This window comes from Acanthopagrus latus, chromosome 18, assembly GCF_904848185.1.
Source record: "Acanthopagrus latus isolate v.2019 chromosome 18, fAcaLat1.1, whole genome shotgun sequence".
Classification (NCBI taxonomy): Eukaryota; Metazoa; Chordata; class Actinopteri; order Spariformes; family Sparidae; genus Acanthopagrus; species Acanthopagrus latus.
In genome coordinates, this window is record NC_051056.1 from 6,622,111 (window position 1) to 6,642,353 (window position 20,243).

The window sequence follows — 20,243 nt, forward strand, 5'->3', positions numbered from 1 at the left end:
CCAAGGATTACATGTGTGTAAAAAAGTTATAGAAAGTATTTGTCCAGAAAGAGTTGTGTGAAGTCTGATAAATGTCTCAAGTCATGTCACTTGAGACAGCATTGCTTAGGGCTGAGGAATACTAATACGAATTCATTTTACATGTATATCTTATAAGTGTAAAAATGAACAAAATCGAATGTGTGAAGTCAGAGAGACGTGAGCTGTAGCCCACACCTCATGTCTGCTTGAGGCTGGAGGATTATTTTAGTCTCCAATAAAACCGTTGGCAGCCAAGTGATACTGTGGGTAGGGGTGTTGCAATATAAAGTCGTGGTCACATAACAGACGTGGAGAAGAAACACCCAGACTCCCTGCTCACCGTTGTCCGGGATTTTAACTGAGTAAATTTCACCCACAAACTATTAAATAACAGACAGCACATAAAGTGTCCCACCGGGAACACCAACACATTGGAGTGTTGCTGTACAGTTTTAAAGGATGCTTATCACTCTGTTCCCTGTGCAGCTTTTGGACGTTCTGATCAATGTCAGCTCCATCTCATCCCGACCCACAGGCAGAAACTCAAAACTCCTGAGCCTGTGGTGAGGATGGGGAGGAAATGGACGGATGAGTCAGAAATTGAGTTACAGGCCTGCTTTGACTGCAGTGATCGGAGTGTTTTGGTATTTGCAGCCTCAGACCCTGATGAACTCACTGACACTGTGACAATATTAGATCAGGTGCAGACTAAGGCCTTCTGCACATTCAACAACAACAAAACCTGGTTTACACCTAAACTCAGGCAACTGCATCAGGCCAAGGAGGAGGCCTGCATTAGTTTGAACCAAGCCCTGTGCTAGCAGGCCTGTAACTCACTAACAAAGAAGATGATTGTAGCTAAGACGAGCTAAGACACAGCTTCTCACCCCAAAATGAAATTTTCATTTTTCTGTGCCAGTTTGGAGAGGCCCGCAGGACATTACCAACTATAGGACTGACAGATGCAATATCATATTTTCAGCTTTATTGTGCTAACAGTCTGACAGCGAACTGGGCAGAGGCATACAGTATTAGGCACAGCTGTTTCAGTAAAAACAATATGATCTGGTCTTTTATAGCCTAGCATAATGATATTTAAAAATTTAAAAATAAAAGTTAAATTAAATAAAAGTTAATGCTGTCCTCTCAGCCACCTCAATATATTGAATATGCTGGCTATTCATGTCCACTGACACATCTGTAGGTTTACCTTCAGCTGGCATGCAGCCAACTGCTAAGCAGCAGGAGAGAAACAGAAACAGTGCAAATGCTTCTGGGATTTTCACACATATTTACAGATATAAACAATACATCTCCTCCTAGATCATTTGCATTTCTCTCAATTCACACTGGCGGTGGTGCTAACACTCCTCAATGCTGCTTATCACGCTAAGACCGAAAAGACGAAGATAATTGTGTTGCAAAAATCTAATATCTTGACAGCTCTGTCCACAGCTTGGCTCTGTCCTCAGTCAAAAATAAAGTAAACATGTCCAAAGCCTACCAATTAACACATTAGATCCATTTCGGTTAAGCCATACACCGTCAGAAATGTATGAGCAATTATTGTCATTTTTTGGGAGAGTGGTACAGTTCTCCTGATCTCATGGTGAGTGTTCGATGATAAGTTGCTCTTCTCTGTTGTCTTGTCTAGGTTTAAAAAGCCAATACCATCCAAATAATCAGCAGCAAGGTAGAAATATAGGATGCTGTTCGACTACATAGGGCTCCATTTTCGCAAGTGCATTGTGTCCAGATGTGTGAACCTCTGTCCTGCTTATCTTTATGTGAATTTACATATCTGTACCTCCCATTGTCCCCCATCCTTCCTGATTCTTCCTCCTCATCCCTCTCTTCCCTCCACCCCTCCCTGAGCTCCTGTCTTCCTCTAGACAGAGACAAGGAGAGGTCGTCCACCATAAGTGAGGATGAGGAGGAGTCACTGCAGTCCAGCCAGTCTGCAGCAGAGGATCGTGGGTATCCGTCCTGCAGCGAGGAGCCTGGGAACATGAACTTCCAGTAGGAGTCACCTTTGAAGAGATAGATGGAGCCTGGAGAAGAGCGAGAGAAGTTTTCACAACCAACAGTCAGCATGTTTTTTTTTAATGTTTTGTAGCTCTCCATAGCAGTTATTTCATTCTGTTTAACAGTGACAAAGTGCTTCAAAGTGCTTGTACAGTCCACTTCCTTCCTTTCTTACATCTCCTGGATAATCTTCTATGCAACTATGTCAGACATTTGCCAGTGAGGTCTGAGGGGTGCATTTACAAAGATAATGACAAATTGCAACCATACACCAAAATTTCTCTGCCATTCATCTGGTGGCCACAATATACCGTCCAGTGGCTGTTTCTGATTTGTCAGTTCTTAAACTAGATAATAATACTGTAAATTATCATTGCCTTAATCATTAAAAGCTTCTGATTATGCTGAAGCTCATTTACAGTTTTATTATGTACTAGATTTAAGCAAAACTACATTTAAACCTGCAATAGCTGATTTGTCGGGCAATTTTGGAACAGAAACAAGTTGTGAACTGACATAACATCACCATTTAAGTTGATTTGGGGAATTTGTCAGTAAGAAGTTGCATATTCACTGATACATTCTCACTCTAAACTCAAAAAGAGCGTCAGTTGCCTCCAGCTTCAAACTATGACGCTCTACCTACCCCTCTAGTGTCAGTTAGCAATAATACGTCATACACAATTAGACTTTCAAAATGAAGTTTACGTAAAAAAAAGTTCACAGTTTGGTTTGGTTTAGACTCCAAAACTACTTGGTTAGATTTAGGAAAAGATCATACTTTGGGTTAAAATAACTTACTTTAGTCTTGTAATCTATGTAACATAAGTGTAAGTTAAGTCATTTACGTACATTAACTTACTCACGTAACATCATTTAAAAACAAATTACTCTTGGCCACAAACAGGACACAAACTCTTGTCTACAGTGGGAAAATTCTGTGTATGGCCTATCCAACCACCCAGACGTGACCACAGTGTCAACCCTAGGAGCATAAGGCCACTAACCAGGCTACTCTATTTGATGTATTGAGACAGAGAACGGGCTGGCATTTATACCGAACAAAGTTATTATTCATTGGAGTCGTGTGTGTGATCTAATGAATGTAAGTTTGATATTCACTCTCCTTTTAGCCAAGGGTGTGGGTTTGGTTTGGATACTGGAACAGATGAGTCTACAGGGCCATAAGTGAACAGCAGAGCTCCCTGGTCAACACCACTGAAGGTTTATATTTACAAGGCCAACATGTCCCAGGAACAGATGGACCAAAGAACAAGTTCCCAGCTATCATTATTTATTTTCTTTTGACTCTTTCGTTAACAACTCCCTATTTTTCACTAATTTTAGAGCCTTTTTATAGGTTCCCCACGATACCTATTTTTGGTTTTATGAGATGTTGTAAATAAAAGCAGAGTACTTCAATTTGCCATGTATAGTTGTACTCTAAATATTTTGATGGGAAATATGTGTTATTGGGTATATTATATTGGATAAAATATACCCAACCCTAGTGACAGTGTTACAAAACTGTATGTTTATGTTCTAGGATTGCTCCACTATGTTCAGTGCCCTAACTATGTCGATCTGCTGTTGGTGCTGAGCAGGTAGTGTAGAGTGGTTTACTTGTTTTTCCTCTTAAAACAGCTGCATTCTGTGGCTGAAAACAATGTTGTTAGAGAGATGAGAACCAACTAATGAAACACAAATACAAAAAGGTACAAGGGGTTCTTGTCCTCACCATCACTGTCTGTAGTGATGCCACTGACTCCTTCACTCAGCAGCTGAGTCCAGGTGTCATCTAGTTTCTGTTCCCCGGCACCTCCGATGTCCCTCCATACGGGGCCCTCCTCTGGGTCCCAGTCCAGGCCCGACCTCCCTGGTGCTGCCCCTTGCTCTTCACCTTCATCTGCTCTGGCTAAGTTTACCCCCATCCTGAGGGCAGACAGAGGCTGGGGATAGCCTTCTTGCAGAGTCAGATCCCTGAATAACCAGAACTGGGAACCTGCAGCAAGAACCGACCTGGAGATGTAACTGATCCGTTTGCTGATTTACCCCATTTTTATCAAAGAAAAACCAAGCTCTGGGGCTGGTCAATGGCCAATGAAATTACTATGGAAGATGTCGTTGAGTTGACGCAGATGAGTTGACATAAGCTAAACCTGTTTGTCCATTTGGAGTGTATATATATATAGTATATAGTATATATATATAGTCTCTAGCAAATCAAGTGAATGGATGATTAATGGTTTCATTCACACTTTAAATGAGTGAGTTCCAGATGTATGGGATATGGTGTAAAATAAGGTAACATTCGAACTATATTTTACATTATTGGATATACCACTGATAAAGATGATGGCATGATCTGAATGTCTCTCCACCACAGCGTGAAGACGAGGAAGGTCAGGTGGCAGACCCCTCCACAACCTCCGGACAGAAGCCCCGCGGCCTGACACCAAGCCGCCACTATTGACTCGCCACATCATCAGACCTGGAGGGAGGAGAAACATGAGAGGAACATAAGAGAAAGATGGAAGTGATACTGTTATAGCAAAATGCCTTTCATCTTCAAAAAGTAGTTATTAATGTACATTTTCTTTATATTCATATTCTTAACAAGTCAGTTCCTTGGTGTATTCAGACCTTTGAAGAAGAAAGTCTCTCCTCGGATCCTCGCTACAGCATCAAAACTTGTGTTACAGCGATCTATGGAAGGGCTGCAGGAAGAAAACACACAGGGAGACTTAGGTTGAGCTTCATGCCTTCATTTGGTGAGGTTAACAACAGAGATTACCTTTAACACCAACGGACTACCACTACTACTACCAGGATAATTAAGACTATCCCATGCGATGTTAACTAATCCATCAACAACATTTTTTCTGATGACAAAGATGAGACATCGACAAAATGAAACAGACTTAAATTAATTATTTCAATTAGCCAAATGTGTTTTATAATGTTGTCACGTTTTAACTTTAGCCAAATAAGTTACAAAAGGCAATGGTGTAACCTTATGTATTAGTGGATGTTAGTAGATTTGTGGTAGAATCTCACAGCAACCTGAAAGTTGTGTAGTGCTAGTTTATAAAGATGCCACAAAATGGCTTTTTTGACATGTGGAAAAAAAAAAACATTTCAACAGCGATTTTGATTTCATGGGAACTTTGAGTTTGATTGAAATACTCTTGCACTCTTCACTAAATCTAAATGTAAAAACAAAACAGATTCAAGTTAAAATGATTTATCTGCTAATGTAATATCTTGTGAGTCGCACCCATGTCTATGACGGTGGCTGTGGCCTCTGTGGCGTAACTGAGGCTCTGGGGCAAGCTGAGGAGCATCTGTGGCCAGCTGCTGGTTCCTTTTACCTAAATCAAAAAACAGATCAATGTTAACCTAATGACAAACCAATAAGTAGCTAAATCCACTTGACAGTAGTGATAAAGCATTAATTATGCAGGCAGAAACGATAAAGTAAAAGTGTTTGAGGTAGTGGCTGTGCACTTAGTTCATAAAAATATACACCCAAAGATCATCAGGCTCATAAAAGCATGTGCAGGCAGTAATACAAACCCGTATCCTTACTGACTACAGTCGTGATGATCATAAGCACATCCTCAATGAAGGATATCAATATCTTTAGTCTTGGTATCTGAGGCAAAGATACAAACTTTGAGATAATTCTGCAGGTAACAAGATGAAGCACTGCTGAAAAGAAGGTATTAGGTCATAAACCAGAATATTGGACGACTAAGAAAATGCAACCTGATTTAACGCTAGATGAAATGGATACCATTGAGGATCCATCTAATTGTAACTGAGATTCTTTTGTCTGGACCAAAGTTAATAGTGACACAAGTTATTACCTATGACATAAATAAACTCATCACGTAGAGTAACAGACAGAGCCTTCTGTGGTCACTTTGTCCATATTTTGTCTGTGTTCTATATATTTCTGAAAGCTTACAGATGCAGATTAACAGAGCAGTAACTCTGGTAGTTGTCGGGGTGCAGTGTAGCAGTGTCGCCAATAACGAAACATGGCCACAGGCCAAGAGGAAAAAGTTTAATAATGGCAGAACTTTTTAAGTAGAGGCTATCTGAGTTGGTGAGAAGTTTTAAACATCTGTATGATGTCACTTCACCTAGGCTCAGAGACAAACAGCTACTTCAGAACAGCTTGGAGGTGACTGGACAAGAATATAGTGTGAGTTGGAAGGGTGGCGAAGGGGAAGTGGAGGTTCCTGTGAGACTGATTTGACGGTGCCCTCTGGTGGTTGTAGTGCTTTAACATCCATGCTAACATGAGTGATGCGTGGAAGAATATGAGCAGTGTGAGTTAAATCCTTTGAAACTGACTTTTCTATTCTCTTGCGTAAAGGGTGTATAAATAAGCCTCAAGCCAGCTTGGATTTAATGCTGGACCTGCTCTACATGTTTATGTAGTATATTAATAACATAATGTATATGTGTTCTATGTTTGCATAGCGTGACAGAGTTACAAAATGTCAATCCTGTGTTGTATAATAAAGTAACTTTAATCCTTAACTGTTAAACAGCATCCTTAAAGCCAAGTAGGAGGATGCATTAAAAGCAGCAAAGCAGCTGCTTGATCCTCATGCTGATGCATTTGAACAGAGGTTTGTATATCAATGCAGATAGCTTTCTATCAAAATAACTTTCCAGGGGCTGGAGGAAGCATGCATGACATTATGGACAGGTTAAATGGATTAAGAATGACTTCTTTAAACAACAACGCAGTAACACAATTCATCGCAGAGAAATTTCCTGATTTTGACCTTTTGATTCTTTACAATGCAACCCTTGCACGTGAACATGGAAGGCTTTTCACATGAACATAATGTGTCAGTAAATGACAACAGATCACACTTATGTATTTCCTCTATAACACATCAGAGGTGATGCAACTGGTTCACAGTCGTTCTCACTCATTCATACAAGCTTAACTTTTATGCCTTTTATGGCCTTTTCTGTGAAGTCCTAATCATCTCTAAGAACAATAAACAATCAGTGTGAGGATTAAAAATCATGCGTCCAAAAAAGCTGTACACCATTGGACCCTGAGCCTGTCTCAGTTTGTAGACTCAATCACAGCTGACTGAAACACCCTTCATTAAGGTGTAGGGCAGCAGCAAGCTTTTGGGTGAGCTTCCCTCTTGGGAGTGGGAACCATCATATCTCTTTCTTAGTGAGGTTTTTTAATTAACGTTGTCTTTCGAAAGTTGTATTGCTTACTCTATTTTTGTGATGTTTATATGCTACACTGTATTTAAAACAGGTCTCTGGACACTTTACAATCATGTATTTGATGTAACCTTCATTATAGTTGTTAACATCTGTATGACAACAATAAATGTCCATCTTGGGTTGAGCATTTTGTTTTATGGGTAGTTGCAGGGAAAGTTTGGATGGAACTCTCATGTCCCTTCTTATTTTGATATATTGTGCTTACATATCACACTTAACAATAGATACAACACCAATCTTATTGTTGGTGTCCAGCATGTATACAGTATATACATAGTTGTGATACCTATGTGGTTGCAGAGTGTGAATGGATGTATTCTTGTATTGTATGTGGGCTAATGTGCCAGGAAAATGAACATGAAGAAACTTAAGTAAGGAGTTCATCCTGAAGATGAAGCCTCATCGGTGTAGAAGTATTATGTATCATAAGATGGAGGTGGAGATGATGGTGTTTTCAGGGAGATCTTATGTATTCTCATGACTGTTACAAATGGAATGTATTGTTCCTAATAATAATAAAAGCTGAGGAAAGACTGCCTCTCTTCAGTCAACATCTGTCCACACACCATGTGGACAGTAAGTCAACAGATCAAATCTGAGAGAGGCCCATTCTGACTTTCCACACATATGCGTGAGAAAGGTCTATCTACCGTAGAGCTGGGTGATGTGCTCCAGATCCTCCCGTCCCAAACTGTAGTGGAGAGGGTCCCCAGCGGGACCCTGGTAGTAGGGCCTCATCACTGAGTGGCGGGATGAAGAGTGAGCAAGGCCCAGTGCATGGCCAAACTCATGGACCAGCACTGTGAACAGATCAGTGCCTTCAGAGGCTGGAAGGAAGAAAAAGAGCAGAAAGAGAGAGAGGGATAAGGACAATGATAAGCTGATGAGAAAGTGAAGGGTTCTAATAATCCTAACTTTCACTTTTGGTCAGAGCAAATCATAATGGGGGCAATGTCTGATTTAGTCTAAAGCCTTGATATAAGCTACTAAAAGGTGCAATGCTCATTCCACACTACGGGAAGGAGCTGTTGGACCGAACAAACAACATACTGAAAATCTGTCTCTCTCTTTCTGAGAGTCTTGCTACAAGAACATCACATGTAAAGTTTGACCCCAGGATGCCACTATAAATCAGGTTTATTCAGGTATAATGAATTACAAGTTTGTAGCTTAAAAACTGAAATTGTGGCAAGTAACAACACATGTAGCTTGTCTCCCTTGAAAACAGAAAATGACTGTGTAGCTCAGTTAAGACCCTGACTGTGTCTTTGAGATTCACAGTTTATGGCATGGTGGAAAGAAAATAGAGGAGAAAGAATCTATAGGACCACCACTACAAGTCACAATAGCAGACAGTAGACTAATGATAATAGAGAACCCTGCAGATGAAAATAATCCTTGGATAAAATCAACTCTAAAAACCTGGCAGAATGTATTCAAAAAGCATAACCTGAGGGGTGCTGAGAAAAAAGGAAAATGGTGTGCATATGATGTAGACTTTAACCCAAACAGAACAGACACCAGATATAAAGCATGGCTGTATAAAGGGCTAACAGCATACTGTTTTCATTCAGAGAATGGGATTTTAAAGAGTTTTGAATCCAAAGATTATGGATTGGAGAACCAGGATTACTTTAGATATTCAAAAGTAAGGCATCGGTTAAGTTAAATTATGACTCAGGGATTGGAAAAAGCAGTGCAGAGTGGAGTGCCTAAAATGTGCATCCTACTGTCACAATCTTGATTGAAAGTCAGATATTGATTAAAATAACGTCACAATCCTGATTCGGGATCATGACGTTATTTTAATCAACACAGTTACAGTAATCAAATTCACAACAAGAACAAAAAATCTTGCATTTTCACTTTCTTTTAACCAAACTTTGGCTCTGTGTAGTATTTATGTAGTTCTGTCTCCAGGATCGAGGAGTTAACTGGTCCTGCATAAGAACTGAGTGCCACAGATTGCTAAGTGTAGCTTCGAAGGTGACCCACCTTTTGGGTTATTTTGACTGTAGATATTCCAAAGAAGGATCATTTTGATTTCCTTGAAACTTTTGTATCTGAACATGTTTATATTCATTGCATGAATGTCAAAAATTCAAAGATGTTATTTTACTCCAACCATCAATTTTTATTTTTTTGAAATGATGGCATTTTCTGTACTTTTTACTGATTATAATGTTTCATTCAGTGGTTTTATTGCATCTGTATATTTTTATACCATGTGGACTTTAATGTTTGCCATCTATCTGATACCTATTGAGCCTGTTTTTCATTGGGTTTGGGAAAGTTACCACTTGTAATATAATAGTTTGTTGCATATAGGTGATCCTCTTCAGTGTGTCTGGACAAATAATCCTGGGCTCAATACACACACTGTATATCATGTCACAATTAAAACTCTAACTAATTTCTGACTTTAACAACTCAGCCAAGCCACTGACTGTTGGCTACTTTGAGGATTATGAGCAGGGCTCCATGATCTCACTGTCACATAAAACCATTAAATGAAATCAATTCACACTTATATATAATAATTCTGATTAAAATGCATTCATTTCAGCAGTAATCAACCCAAACCTGTTTCAGGTTGGATTATTCCTTGGTTTCACTACTACTAGTTGATTATATCAGAAATTAGTTAAGAGAAGTTTGACATTGTCAATTAATATGTATTGAGCTAAGGAATTAAGATGAACCTTTTGTCCTGGCATACAGAGGAGGATGACATCACCTGTAAACAAACCATACCATTACAATTACATTGCTGATGTTGTGGACATATTTCAACATGATCCATTAAAAATAAAATAGTGATTAGTGAGGCTACCATACAAATAAATATGGTAGTAATTCATAAAGGGTACAATGGTGCTAGAAGGTAGAAGTGTTAAGGACTCTAAACCTAACCCTAACCCTCACTAAAATCTTTCATAGTCATTATCTGGGGACCATGACATCACTTTTCAAGATACCTTGCGATGGACATTTTTGGCTTAATGATTCAATTTTGATTCAATGACCTGCTGTTGCAAGACATTGTGCAGGATCAGGCATGCCTGAACCTTACTAAAGTATAATCACAGGGTTGTGAGAAAGAAAGAGAAAAAAAATCAGCCTGAACAAATGGAAAGTTGCAACATAAAGAAATGCTTAGTTTCAACTTATTTGTGGTTTTGCAGACAAATATACTTTAGTTTAAATTATTCTGGCGATGGGGTTGCTGACAACAAACCTATTCAGCTATATAGGTATGAGGATGTGTCCCTGGTGGGGATAGGGTAAGTTGCTACCTATATAGGTAGAGTAGGTTGTTAGCTCTGAGGTTGTTGTTGTTGTGGTTTCCTATAGTGACGGGAACTTTGAAAATGGTAACAAGCAGAAAGCAGAAGGAGAAGAAAATGCTTCCTGAAAAAGTCAGCCAACTGCAGCCTCAAACCCATACATCTGGTGAGTCAGACTATTCTAAGATACACTGTGCAGAAGTTTTCTAACATGATTCCACCTGGCTGTCTGAAGGTCCACTCCTCCTCTGCATCCAGATGAATCCCTCCTGCCCGGGCAGGGTCTGATGGGAAAAACGCATGGCCAACTGCACCGCCTGCTCCATCAAAGGGATAGCCATCACCGTGGTAACCATGAAGGAAGTCTACCTGAAAGTCTGCTGCCTCTGGACTGCCCACCTGAGGACAAGGAATAATACAAAAGAGGTGTTTGGGGGAAAATTTGTGCAACTACAGCAAAGAGCACAAAGTGTGTGTATCTATAGGTACCCTTGATCAGACACTGACTGGAGTTTTTTACCAGCCCTCTCCCTTATGTCGTGAATGCAACATCAGGTAATTGTACCCACCTCATGGAACTCCAGTGGTGTTGGCTCTGCCCAAACTTTTAGAGCATAGAAAATCAGGCTGCGAATCGTTTCCCGGGGTAGATGGGGAGAGGACAGGTATGAACGCAATCTAAAAATGTAACAGAATGTATTTTTGTGTATAAGAGAGAGACAAAAAGGATCATACCCAGTTAGAGATTTTTTTTAAATAGTTTGTTCCAGTTAACCAGATTAAAACAGAGTCATTATAAAAAAAATCATGTTATTGAACCTCCAGTTAATGTCCCTGCGCGTCCACGTAGTTATTCCCCTTCTCCTTCTCTTCATGTTTCCCCCCTCTTCCCCCTCGCTAGCCAGTGATTTGGATGGTTCATCTTGGTCAGGTAAGGAGCAGCGTGGACTGTTCAGCAACGCCATTGTCTCCTCATCTGAACACACCGAGGCACAGAAGACCCAGAGATGACTCAAGGAGTCACATATAGAATGGCAGATACAAGAAGGAGTTGCCTAAATTGTTGGAGCTCACAGCAAAGCATGCAACTTTTCACACCAGCCATCTGTAAACCTCACCTACAACTCCCGTGTCTTTGAGGCCTGCAAACCTCTGCATTACCCTTACAGCTTTAGTGACAGCTGTCCAGGCCTGGAGCTGACCCGTGGAGGGGTCTGAGGGTGGGAGGTAGCCATACTTCATCAACCAGTCCTATGAATACAGAAGAATAGACTGTCAGCTTGAACTGCGGTGTTCAAGGAATGGCGATGTTGTTGAGTAGCCACAGCTTTTAAGTGCTCTCCTGATGTGCTTCTGTTCCTTCATCTCTGCCATCTCACTACACTGAATTAGCTAACTGTGCATGCACACTGACACAGCTGTAGGTGTACCTTCACCTGGCCATCACCGTCTCTGCTAAGCAACAGGAGACAAACAGAATCAGTGCAAATGCTTCAGGGATTTAATTTCATTTTTGCAGCAACAAAATGAAAAGACGGCCATTTTTCCACTAATGGATTACTTTTATGAAAAACTAATTTAACATACTGGTTGAATTGTAGAACTAACCTGTAACATTAATCAGTGCAACAAACGTAATCTGAGTGCTCTAACGGATAACTTTGTAACAAGCGACCCTCAACACTAAACATGATGCAGAAATATTTAGAAGCATTGACTGGAAAGGTAATCGATTGCATTTTGTTTTTGTAGTCTAAAGGGCTGTCTCTCAGCAGCTTAAGTTTGCCTTGCAGTCTCATGCACTCGCACACATGATGTGATGTCAGTGAGTAAGTCATGATACAGCCATCTGAAGCCCACATGTCCAGGGGGAGGAAATTTTGATTCAGCCAATAACATGTCAGTTATGCCGACAGAGGTTTATGGCGGCCTTGGCAGTTCACTGAACAAGAGGAAGGGAGATCAATGGGACCCGCATCCACAACAGAGTGCCAGTTCTTGGCTGGTCTTGTGTGTCCACGCTTCCCTGGGTAGTCCGATGTAGAGAGGGAGAGGAGGTCAGTGGCTGTATGTTTAGTGGCTAATTGGCTGTGCTTGTGATTTTCTCAGAGTTGTTTAACTAAAAAAACAAAATAAATGAAAAAGCAGCCAGTGGTGGAGCTGATGCAGCGGACTGTGAGCCTTAGCTGCCCAATGACAGACAGTTGAAACGTAAATCACTGACATTGAAAGATTACTGACATCATAAAAAAAAATCCTATCACTGAAAAGGGACAGATATGATTGAAAACTTGGAAGATTGTCATTGAATAACTCAAACTTTAACTCAAAATTAAATCAAATAATCTTTAATGTGTTTTATTTGCAGTTGTTTCTGTTCCAAATATTTGTTTCAGTGCCTAAAAAAATGAAACATCTACAAATCTTTCAATACAAATATTTATTGTTTTGATGATTAATTTCATTTTCATTCGATGCCAAAATTCACTTTGACCATTCTAACTGATGCATTTGAAAATGTGCATTCCTTGGCCCTTATTAACACTCCTGCTGTTATTTTACCACTAGTTGGATACTCTCATCTTTAGTAGGTGACGCTGATGAAGAGGAGGGTGTGGGAGTGACATCAGCAGTGGAGGTTGTCTGCATCAATCCATTGCTCAGGCACAGAAGAAGAATCCACATCACCATCTTGGCTGCATGTTAGACATATTCACAAAAGAGAAATCTTCAATGAGATGTGCCCATACAGAGAAAAAAAAAACACTGTGGAGGCAAAAATTACAATGGCAGATGCAAATGCTGAAAAAAAAAACACAGAAATGAAAATTATTAAGTTAAGTTGGAAAATGTAGCATGAATTGAGGCCTGTATTTTAAGTAGATGTTTTAGTACAACATGTTAAAGTGGTGTTACCTCACAATATGTTTTGCATTTCCTTACAATGTTTTGTGTATCGCCACCACTGAGCACCAATCTACTGAATGGCAGTATTCCAGCCCTTTACTTTGAGTGAGTTTAGCGATCTGATGATAACCTCCCTTGCGACCAAACCTCTGCTTACCGAGTCTTATGCCACTGCCTGATCTGATTGACCTCCGACCATTGTACAATAAATGGACAGTGATTATTCTCTTCTATGTTTGAGTGTGCATTTGAATCCAAGCCTGTGGTTCAGTCTTGACATATTATTTTTTGTGTCAATCTTAGAGATTTTCCTGACCAGGAAATCAACAGTTGTTTTCATATTTATGCCTAATCCCCCTTCTGATAAGTAGCCATGAAAATAATGATTGATCTATGTCAAGTGAAGGTGGAAGTATTGTTAGATGATTCTGGCACCACAGCACTTCAGAGGGGTGTTTATGAGACACTGCTGGTGTCTTATGCTAACATTAGAATGGTTATATAGTAAGAGTTATGTACACACACATCATCAGTTGAAAATGACTGGAAGCTGACTTTCTCACAGTTAGCCTCCCATGTCACATGTCTTATGTTAGAAAAATAAGTTTTCATGTTGGTGTCAGCATTCTAAAAGTTTAAGTGTACTTTTATATTATCATGTCATCTATCTGGTACCATGTAAAAGTGTCATCTGTAGGTACACCGATCAGCCACAACATTAAAACCACTGACAGGTGATGTGCTTATGACCATCTAATCACAATATGATGTTCTGCTTGGAAACCTTTGGTACTGGAATTCATGTGAATGCCACTTGACACACACCACCCATCCAAACAAGTGTCGTGGATCAAGTACAACCCCTCATCACAACAAAACCACCCATGGCAGAGGCCCCCCAGCAGGATAATGTACCCTGACACACTGCAAACACTGCTCAGGAACAGCTCGAGGAACACAATAAAGGGCCCAAGGTGTCGGCCGGGCCTCCACATTCCCCAGATCCCAATCTGATCAAGCATCTTTAAGATATGCTGAACAGGTCTGATCCATGGAGGCCTCACCCCAACAACATACTCCTGGCCTGTGTCCTTTTGCTGTGTGTCACTCCCCCTCTCTCACCCTGTTCCCTATCACTCTCTTCAGGTGTACTGTCAAGCCAGAAAGGCCAAAAAAAAAATATCTCCAAAACAATTTGAGCTAGTTGGTCACAGCACTCTGTATAGGTATAGGCACTTTGTATCTGGCCAGAAAAGTGTTGTCAACTCTTTGTTCACCCACAGTGTGCTCCCACACCCGATATATTCATCCAGAACCTACAAATTACAGTAAACCACTAATCTTCTTACACATGCCTATACCTTGCCTTGTCTGTCTGTGCCTTAAATTATTCCTGGTCAGATGAGTGAATTCTCCCATTGTGGAATCAGTAAACACTCGGGGACACCCAGTGTCACAATAGCATGAAGCAGTAAGTGAATGAAGTTGATGGGAAACATCCATATAGTATTCCCTCTAGGGACACAATACAGCGGATGCAATCAGAAGATGGAGGGAAATTACCATAAAATATAGAGGGGAGGGCACCACTGACCGCTGTACAGGACACTGGTGGATACAAGCGTGTCAGTCAGGAGATGCTTCATTTAATTAATCTAGAGGGTATACATTTCATTTTCATCAAAGATGAAAGGGAGGGATGAATGGAGGAGAACAGTGTTTAAGTAATGAGATGAAAGCAGCAGAGAGAAACAAGTGCAAAAGCCAAAGGGGGGTGACCGTTAAAAACCAACAAACATTACCCCATCAACAAAGGTAAGGTTAACCTAGCTTTAGGATGAAAAATTGTATTTTCATTTTGTGAGAAACACAGATTTTTCTCATATACATCAAATAAGCACAGGTAAGCACAGATCATGGTTGGCCAGGAGCTTGAAAAAAAACTTTTCAAGACTTTCCTCATTATGTTCTTCTCTAAATGGCAACAAAACAAAAAGCAAAAACAAGTTATCTCAGATGGAGCCCATTTTGTTTATTAATTTTTGTTAACAGGATTTTTGAAAGTTAGTTAATGATCAGAATAACTCATCCATTTATTTTAAAAACTGACTGTTTGTTTGTATTACTTAAAAAAACATTAATGCTAAAGTTAACCTACTTAAAGCTGCATTGATAGCTGATTTTGTGCACTTGGGTGCAGCAGAGCAACCAGTTAATGCATCATAAATGTATATTACACACCACTGACATACCTTTGAGGAGATGTTGATATGGCTAACATAGTATTTATATATTCAGAAGATGCAGAGCAACATTCATTTGCAGTTGTTTTCTTACCACTTGACTAATGTAAATTCAACATTAACTTTTATTTAGCTCTGTTTTGGTCTCCACGAACTTAAAAAAAAGAAAAGCAAAAAAAACATGGGTGGTAAATTTTATTCTCTCAGTTAAGTGTAAACCTTAATCCAAGCTTAGTTCATGATTTTGAGAAATATTTTATTCTTAAGCCATACAGGACAATCAGTGTGCCACATGCAGCAGCTTCGTAGCTTTTTTTAAAGCTGCAAAGCAGAATGAACTGAGCTTATTCCAAGACAAAGAACATCAATCAGTGAATTTAATCTTAAAATGTATTTTGATTGTGATAAATATTTGAATTATCCATTTGTGTCCATGTCTTGAGGTCCAGACCTTTACAGGCAGATTGCTGGGTTAGTGTTACATTTAATTTAAGATTTACTGAATTCTAAAATGTTAACCGTTCATTTCCCCCAGAGACTAAATAGCTGTATAGAAGACAAGTCACACCATCACGGCTTGCAGCTGTACAGTCGCACTGGTAATACTGGTCCAACACTTAAAATAATAATAATTGTGAAATTAAATGTCAAATCCCCCAACTTCAAATCTAGTCCAACAAAAGAAATGCATTAAAAAACACGAGTTAGTTACAAATTCAGTCCAAACAGAACAGAAAGATGAAGTGTTCTCATGCTTACCTTCTTCCTCCTCCTTTGCATCCGTCCCCTCTCTCACTTTATCTGACACGATGAACAGATGGGTCCTTTCTCTTCTCTTGCGTCCCTCAAAATTCAGCCCCCACCCACTGCCACACTGCCACGACAAATGGAGGCTTGCTTGTTTGCAGAAAGATTGTCTTTCTGTCACTTGATAAGATTTTGATTCCTGCATCAGTGTGCTCACTCACGCGCTTTTCATCTGTCAGCTGCACATCCTGAACCATATTTAACATATATGAGGAGAAATGCTTTCATTTCAGAAAATTAAAATTAAAACAATTAGTCCTCAGCATGATACTCTCTTGATACTGCGTCCGACCCGAAGAGGATTAGTGAGTGTTGCACAGAAAAGATGGGTTTAGATTGTGTGAGAGCATTTGCGTTTGCATGTGTGCGATATCTGCACGTCCATTGTAACACTCAGGAGGGCTTTAGCATTTTACACACAATCCTCTTAATGCAAGGATTAAAACTAAGAGTAAAATGAAGACGAAGAGATTTGTGTTTCTTCTTTCTTTGCGTTTAAGCCATCTGACCAACTGGTCCATCACAGCTAGCATTCTGACCTCTTTCTTTGAGTGCATCTAATATCACTCTACTAAAATCTCTCGATAGAGTTAAAAAGCTAAGTCAAAAAGCATAGAAAGGTGGAATTAATCTATTAGAAGGATTGACAAGCACATGAGATAAGTGTATAATGCTCCATATTGGACCATACCATATTGCTGTAGATACAATACAATACAATACAAATATTTCCGCTGGAATCCAGTTCCTATTAGTGGCGGAAACGTCCCACTGGGATCATTATGTTCCATCTAATCTGCTCTTTGTCTGCTGACTGAGGGACAATGGCTCACTGTGGCTGAAAACGTGAAGGGCTGATGTGATGTTTTTGCAGGAAACCTGATTTCATCTGATCTGATATAGCAGCAGAGGCAGATTGAGTCACTGACTGGTGCTCTTCAGCTGTTCACAATTGCGTCAACTGATTTTTCCCCAGTGCAGATTTACTTAATATGGTATTCATTTGAGTGGAATCACCGTGACCAGTGGGTTTGTTCACAGCAGTCGTTTCAACTTAGCAGGAGCAAGCTGATGGTTTAACTGTGTTTTTCTAGCAGTGAGAGTGTTGTTGTGACATAAACACACACACACACACACATGCACGCACGCACGCACACGCACGTACGCACGCACGCACACACACACACACACACACACACATTCCCCTTAAATGTTCTAAGCTGTCCTATAAAATAAGGCCAAAAATAAAGTATGAATATAATGGCATAGTATATATCAAGATAATGTTAAAGAGAAAAGATGCCAGTAAGACAAAGCCTGCAAGTTAACACGTATTTTAACACTGTAGGTTTTCAAGCTTGTAATGGAAATCTGCTTTGCAAATATTTTATGAGGAAGAGCGTATTTAAAATGTTTGTTAGGCCTGAAAAACACACACTATATGATTTAGTCAGTCATACATATATAACTGTACGTAACTTTTGTTTGTTAACAAGAAACTCCTCAGGCCAACAGAGAAGCAGCAAGTGGTGCAGCGTAAATGGAGATTAAATGTTTCATGGGTCACTGTGACAACAGACGACTTCCTCGTGAATGCAGCTGCTGGGACAGGTCAAAGATCACTTGGAGTGATGGGTGCTGGGTTGGTGGCTTTGTTGGGGATCTTGGTAAACATATGAATGGCGCTATGTGTTTTGGACTGTGTAGGGCTCATCTCGCTGTTGTCAATAGCAACAAAAATGCTCTTTTTGAACTGTGTGGTGTCTCTGTTTATTTCCGCCCTGAAGTCCTACATCCAGTGGATCCTTCTGTGCATGTCTGCAGTATCATTTGACTGATAAGTGGTTTCAAGGGCAAATATCCACTATATATAGATATTTTCAGGTTGGAGCTGCCACTTGATCACATTTTCCTCCAGTCCTATATAACAACAGATTTTAAGTATGCCAGTTCTGATGTAAAATAACAAATAAAGCAATGATAATAAGAGCAAAAATTTGGCTGCCCTTGGTGACAAGCTGAGATTTTAGAACCATTAGTCCACCATTATATTGCAGATATAGGCAGATGCCTGACTGTTCAAGGCCTTAAAAAAACAAGCAGTAAAATGACAAAATCAAGTGTAAACTCACAGGTAACCGCTGAAAGGTAGGAGTGTACTGCTGTGCTCCGGTTGCTTCTCTTGTGTGTGTGTGTATGTTAAAAGCCTGGAAGCAGCATTTTGTATGAACTGCAGTCTTTGTATGTTTCGCCTGCTGAGACCTGAATACCAATACCTGAATTAAGTACGTTGCAGCAGTCCAGTCTGGACCAGATAAAAGCATGGATGACCTTATCTGAAACTACGGATAAAAAGGAATGGTCTGATGTAATTAAAAGTCTCAAATGGACAAAGCAGTTCTGGTGTGCTTTGAACAGATCAGTTTCACTGCTGTGGAGATCAAATTCAATGCTGTGACCTGTCTTTGTTAGGAGGGAAAATGAAGAGAGGTAGCTGGAGTCTCTGGTGAGTGCTGAGTTCACTGAGAGCTGTCCTGAATTTGACCACACAGACACACACGGCCCCAGTGTGTGCTGTTGCTTGCTGATTTTAGCTTACAGCTTGTGTCCAGTCAACTGGCTGTTCGGGGCACAGGGATGGAGGAGAGGTCGGGGATCCAGGTCCACAAAGACAGCAGTGTTAAACTGTTACTACTACTGTGGATGTCTGAGCTGCAAGGACTGTAATGATGTGCTCTGCTGTGGTTTATTTCATTCAAAAACTGGATTCTGACAATGACTAAAAGTGGAATTTGGTCATAACCCCCCCAAAAGCAGTCTCCTGACTTCACTGTCAGCAGACGTGGCTGGCCACGTTCCACTAATAAGTTGATACCACAAACACATCCGGGGAACACATTTTGCAACAAATTACTGTGTATGAGAAGAATTCTCATGTTGTTTTTATTCATTGTGAAGTCAGTTTTGGACTATTGTATGTACTGTACCATCAAACTGTAGTTGTTGTTTTTGCTGAAAATCTTTGCAAAGCTTAAATCATCTACCAGTAAATTGGCAGAAAAGGACACATCAACTTAAGATAAATATGGAGTTTTGGTAAACTCTTCCTATCTCTATGGCCGGAAAACTATTATAGATATTAGCTCTTCTAAGATTTCTTTCTATTTTTCTTTTTTAATGGAGCTATAAAACTGCATGAATCACAAAAAGACATCTTATTAATAATCCGTTAATAACATGAAAAAAACGTATCATCATTAAATATACTCTCAAACTCCAGGCACTTGACAAAACGTGGTGTTCAATATCAGAGCACTTTAAAAAAAGGGGGTCAAAGGGGGAATGGTGATGTAGCTGTATACCTTCTATTGCTGTGTGTGTGCATAATATATCAATGATAATATCTGACTGATTACTTTAGTATTTGTCTTACTATATGTAGTTGTGCATTATTGGCAGAGCCATTGATTGAATGATGTGCTGAGTATTTTTAAGGGTGTTTTTTTAAGAAAATCTTGTAGTAAATAAATGCAGTAGAGAGAGAGAGAGAGAGAGAGAGAGAGAGAGAGAGAGAGAGAGAGAGAATATAAACCAGACTATGTATACTTACAGCCGTATTATTATTTGGAAGGTTACACTCCTAGTGTCTTATCAATATATCAGTGTTTGATGTATTGACTCA

At 39.9% G+C, this 20,243-nt stretch overlaps 1 protein-coding gene across 1 annotated transcript; it reads right to left on the reverse strand.

Annotated features, from left to right (window-relative positions):
- Positions 1-1,168: 1,168 nt before the first annotated feature.
- On the reverse strand, positions 1,169-16,528 carry mmp17b (matrix metallopeptidase 17b). Its single transcript, XM_037077577.1, has 12 exons — positions 16,514-16,528; positions 13,167-13,300; positions 11,723-11,855; positions 11,424-11,580; positions 11,174-11,282; positions 10,826-11,003; positions 7,968-8,144; positions 5,324-5,417; positions 4,690-4,763; positions 4,388-4,537; positions 3,785-4,048; positions 1,169-2,072 (listed from the first exon to the last, which is right to left on the reverse strand). The coding sequence occupies exons 2-12, from the start codon at positions 13,293-13,295 to the stop codon at positions 1,678-1,680; spliced, it is 1,860 nt and encodes a 619-aa protein (XP_036933472.1). The 5' UTR covers positions 13,296-13,300; positions 16,514-16,528; the 3' UTR covers positions 1,169-1,677.
- Between the last annotated feature and the right edge of the window lie 3,715 nt (positions 16,529-20,243).